Source organism: Gekko japonicus, unplaced genomic scaffold, assembly GCF_001447785.1.
Source record: "Gekko japonicus isolate JY-2015 unplaced genomic scaffold, Gekko_japonicus_V1.1 scaffold1105, whole genome shotgun sequence".
NCBI classification, from domain to species: domain Eukaryota; kingdom Metazoa; phylum Chordata; class Lepidosauria; order Squamata; family Gekkonidae; genus Gekko; species Gekko japonicus.
The window spans coordinates 215758-220847 of NW_015176005.1; the positions used below are offsets into that span (position 1 = coordinate 215758).

The window sequence follows — 5090 nt, forward strand, 5'->3', positions numbered from 1 at the left end:
CAAGTGCTGATCCGCTCCGCCCCCCCCCCCCCCCCCCAGTCCTTTACGGACCCGCTTGGACTGCTCCTGCGGGAGCCCATTCCCGGGCAGCGGCGGCGGCGACGATCGGAACCAGTTCGATTGAGGCGGGGACAAGTCGAGCCTGTACATGCGTGTCTACATGAGCCGTGCGTGGCCGCCGCCGCCAACCCCCCCACCGCTCCAAGTTCAGCTTCTATTCTTAAACATACAGTCTACGGTGATGCGATACGCGTCCATCAAGCACCCCGGATTTGCATCAGCCTCCCCCCTCCCTCACTTTTCCACGCACGATCTGAAGAGCCCCCCTCCCCCCGCCACACCAGCTCTCCACATCTATTCCGAAAGCGATGCTGAATAGCACATTTCAAAGCAAGCCACGGACATCCCTCCCTCCGCCCCTCGCCTATTCACAGCCTCTGATTTCAGAAACTGGCTGCAGTAGCGATTCTCTGCTGCCATCAGACATGTCAATCCGGGGGGGGGGGTAGCCGGGCTCGCTCTGGTTCAGGATCCCTTTCGACTGGGGAGGGGAGGGCAGGGGAGAGGGGGAGAGAAAGGGCTCGCTGCCACTTGTTCCATTGGAGATTTGGTCATAACCCCCCTTTGAAACCAACGCAGACCAGACCACAGCCCAGCCCAACCGATAGCTAGCTCCTCGAAGACACTGCAAAAAGAAAAGTCTGCTGGAGACGACCGCGAACACTGGAGTTTAACCAAAGAAGGCAGCCCCAGGCAACCGCCAGATCTGCTGTTGTTGACATTAGGAACATTGTTGATGTTAAGAAAAGCAGGCAAAGGAAGTTGTGGTGCTCTCCCCCCCCCCCTTCATTCTCCCAGACTTATCGTCATCAACCCAATTCGCAAAAGGAGACCAATTATTTCCCCCTGTCATTAGAAGCCAACAGCGCACTCCAATAATATAGTAATTTCTTTTCTTGCTCGCTTCCAAAAAAGAACCAAAAAGAACCAAAAAGAAAGAGGCGGCTCGAACACAGTCGCTTTTAAAGAAGGTCCTTTTGGATGTTTTCACAACACAGAGATTATTTCAATTAGCAGGGCTTCCAGAGGGACCGAGAAGGAGAAGGGGGAGGGGAATGGAACAGAATGGAGATGTGTACCTTGGGTATTTTTAACTTTGTCCTCGGAAACTAACCCAAGCACCCTGGTTCCATGGTGGTGGGGCTGAAGTGAGAAAATGGTGGAATGGGGGGGAGGAGAGGGGGAGGCTGGAAGGGGAGGGGGGAGATCCGGAATCAAATACCTTCCAGGCAGCAGGTTCTCCATAATCCAGAATGGGTCATGACTTCCTCGTTCTTTTTGCTGGTTTCATTCTCGCCGGTACCTTTCATCTTGCAAACCCCTCTGGAGTAGAGCCAGTAATCGGTCCCCACAGCTATGGTCATGAGGCTGAAGGCAGCGAAAGCACCAACGGTGGTTAAAAGCATCTGAACACCTCTGTCAAAGAGCCCCATAATTCTTCATTATACAAATACCCAACCGCCTTCTGGTTCTTGGGCTGTGTGTGTGTGTTTGTATGTTAATAATAAAATAAAATAATATTTCCTCTAATAATAAGAATAATATAATGGATATCTATTTGAGATCGATAGAGAGAAATCTATATATATATAAAAAAGGGAGGTAAGAAAGCCCACAGAATCAGTGTAAATGAAGAGAGAGAAAAAATCACACGGGAAGAGGCTTGCCTTTTAAAAGAGAAACGTTCCGGCTTGTTAGGATAATATGTGTGTCTGTGTCTTAAAAAAATAAAATAAAGGGAAAAAAAATAGATAACCCCCCCAAAAATTAGATGCCTTAATCCCTTTTTCTAAAATTCTGGTCTCCAGTTTCCATATGTAATGGCTAATTTGGAGATGGCTTCCACAGTGAACAGGGGAACAGCAGCAGCAGTAGCGGCAACAGAAACAGCATCCTCAACACACTCTCTCATTATCTGGACCTAGACAGTTAGAGACTGTAAGAGCAGAGATGCAACCTTCAGTCTTCTTGCTTAGCTCTGCAGCCTGCGCCATGAAAAATCCCTTTTCTTCCCAGTTTATCTTCCTCGGATTTTCTTCTTCTTCGGGGGGTTGCGTTGCTTGCTTGGCGCTTGTTTCAGTTCTTTCTTCTCTCTCTCTCTCTCCGCTTCCTCTACCAACGAACCAGACTCGCAAGTATATCGTAAGCCCTTGATTTCAGCTGAACAGGTGCCGAGGTCTTGCCTTCCATGGCTTTGCCCACCACCACAGCGGCAGAGCAGCAGTTGTTATTGGTGGTGATGTTGTTGGTAGTGGTGGTAATATGGGCAGAGGAGGGGGGAGTTTCTCCCGGAGAACCAAGACGGATTTCCCTTCCTCCCCCCTCTCTGCAAAGCTTCTGAAAAGAAAGGAAACCAGGAGGCTTGCTGCAGGATAAGCTGCCCGTCGGTGTGTCTCGCGCCTCTCCTTGCCTTGCTAGTTCCGCTCCCACCTACTGCATTAACGTGGTGGTGCTGAAATGGACAGCTCCCCTGCACCGATCACTCCGCGGTGCTGAAGAACAGCTCTTTTACCTCTTTGCCCGGGGTGCTGCTGGGAAAACTGGGGAGGGATGGGGGGGGGGGGAGAAGAGATCTTCCTCTTCCTAGATCCTGTTCCCCAGCATCTGCAAGTGATAGTAACCCTCCTAGGTTCTCCGGAGCAGGAAGGGCGGGTGCGATCAGCCTTCCTGCTTTGTCTTTTCCCCGTTTTTACCCCTCTTCTTCCAAATTCTGAAACGATTACTCCCTTAGGCTTCAGAAGCTCAGAGAAAGGCGTAGCTGGATCTCTCTCTCTCTCTCTCTCCTCTCCCCCTTCCATCCAGCCTCCTTCTCATTCCAGTTATACGTGCTCAGAGCTCCAAATACAACCCTCACATCACAATTAGACCAGCAGAAAACTTCAATCAGCCGTTCCTTTCCCTAGGAGACAGTGAAAATGCAAGTTGAAGGGTAATTTGAAATATTCTCTCATTTTAGTTTTGGTTTTTTTCAATCTTTCTTCATTGTTCTTGGTTGTGAGCGAAAAACATTTGGATGTGTATGTGTATGTGTGTGTACTACTGATGCTGTACAACTGTGACTTTATTCCTCTTTTACTTGGATCTATGTTGCGTTTGTCTCTCTGGTTCTCTTAAAAGTCTTTCTTTGAGATATGGGGTGGTGTGCCCATCCAAATGACATTACGATGTGGAAATGGCAAAAAAGGGTAGAATAAAAGGGGAAGCTGACACATACATAGTTGATGTCTTTGCTAAGTAAGTGTCCCTTAAACGTCCTTGTTCTTATATTTAAAAGAGGGGTTTTTTTTAAAAAAAACTACTAGTTCATTAACAGTGTGATACTAATTAGTCTATTGAAGTCAGTGGCCTTCAAAAGATCTAACTCTGCTTAGGACTGCACTGCAAATTTACTATGTTTCCTGGGCCAATCCTAACTTGTTAGTCGTGGACTTGAGAACCTCTCTTTCTAGTACTAGCATTAAAACATGTTATCATAATTTCCCCCTTTTCTTCCCCCTTCTCATTATCCAAGGCTAATATATTTGATACCTCATAGTTCTTAACATGTTCATTAACGTAACAGCAGTAAAACAGATATAATGACTCCTCTCTAATTCCTGATCCAACTGATTTACCTTTATCTGGTCCAGAGAAGAGACCAGGAGGGCTGCTTGAGGTTGCCTGTCATTCTGCCAGAAGGGTGTGTGGGGGGGAAGCTGAGTCTGTTTAAAGAGGCTGGGACACATTACAGTACCAACATTCTGTCCTTCCATCCTTTTTTGGCTCTGTCTTTCAAGATGGAATTGTTTTGTGTTAGCGTATCACTCAGAGCTTAGTAAACATTAAAGAGCTTGCCTAAGAGTGGCTTGCCAATCTGCTTCACATACCGTAGAGGAACTCTCCATCACTGCTACGGTTTTGTTGTGTCACATAGATAGGAAAATACACACTTTGCAAGGTTTCTGGGGCCACCAAATTTTCCAATTAAAAATGATTAATTTAAAGAAATTAACAACTTTTTGTTCTTTCTTTGACCAGAGCTATGCTTAATCAATACTTCCCATGTGGGGGCAGCAAATCACGTCATTTTGTCTCCAAGGTATATATATTTTTTCCTCCAGAGAAGCTCATCCTTCATTTTCTAATGGCTCTAAACTTCTAACCCTTATGGTTGCAGTTATACAACGTGCTTTTCAATCTGTCTTTCATAGTCTTGCCTTTCCAGTGCTGCTAAAAAGGTCATTGTTATCCCTTTTCTTTTCTTTTCTTTTTTAAAAAAAGAACATCACTTTCTAGCTCTTCTGACGTATCCTCCATAGGAGTATTTCTGGAAAGGCCTAAGAGTGGTGGAAAATGCAACCAAGTCATTGTCGACTCTGTGAAGTTTTCCGCCCAAGAGACTTACACAGGTGGTTTGCCGTTGTCTGCCTCTGTGTAGAGACCCTGGACTTCCTCGATGGTCTCCCATCCAAATACTAACCGAGGCTGTCTCTGCTTAGCTTCTGAGATCTGTCAAGAACAGGGTAGCCTGGGCCAGCCACATCAGGGCATCCTAAGAGTAGGAGATGACAAGAATCTGGTTGTTCTAAGAAACCCATTGGGAACTTTTCATTTCTGATGGTCTACTACTTGATACTGTTGTACTGAGCTTATCTCCCACAGGGTGCTAGACTTAGGGATGTGACTATGGTTCAGTGGCAGAATACATGCACACATGAATTCTGGACATTTCCCATTAGAATGATCTCATGTAAGGAGTGTTAGGAAAGACCCTTCTCTGCCTAAGTTCCACTGCCAGAGCAGATAATGCTAGTGGTCTGAATCTTGCTTCGTATATGACAGACACACATACTCAAGTACATTCGTTCATTCAAGGGGGCTGAACTTGGTGTGACACTGGAAGATCTGTGAATGACACTCTTACTTTAAGAAGATTAATCAGCAAGTGAAGAATGAGGTGCCCTGGGCAGTCAGTAAGATGGTGGAGCTGGGGATTCTGGGTCCTCACTTGAGCAAGCCACACTCCAGAGCAGCTCCAGGTATCTAGTTCA

General features: G+C 46.5%; 1 protein-coding gene across 1 annotated transcript in view; it reads right to left on the bottom strand.

Annotated features, from left to right (window-relative positions):
• The window catches only part of CACNG2 (calcium channel, voltage-dependent, gamma subunit 2), a 190348-nt gene extending 188855 nt beyond the window's left edge, over nucleotides 1-1493 (bottom strand). The window contains exon 1 of the mRNA XM_015426486.1: nucleotides 1283-1493. Within this exon, the coding sequence (XP_015281972.1) occupies nucleotides 1283-1493 (211 nt within the window). The remainder of the gene's footprint in view (nucleotides 1-1282) is intronic.
• Between the last annotated feature and the right edge of the window lie 3597 nt (nucleotides 1494-5090).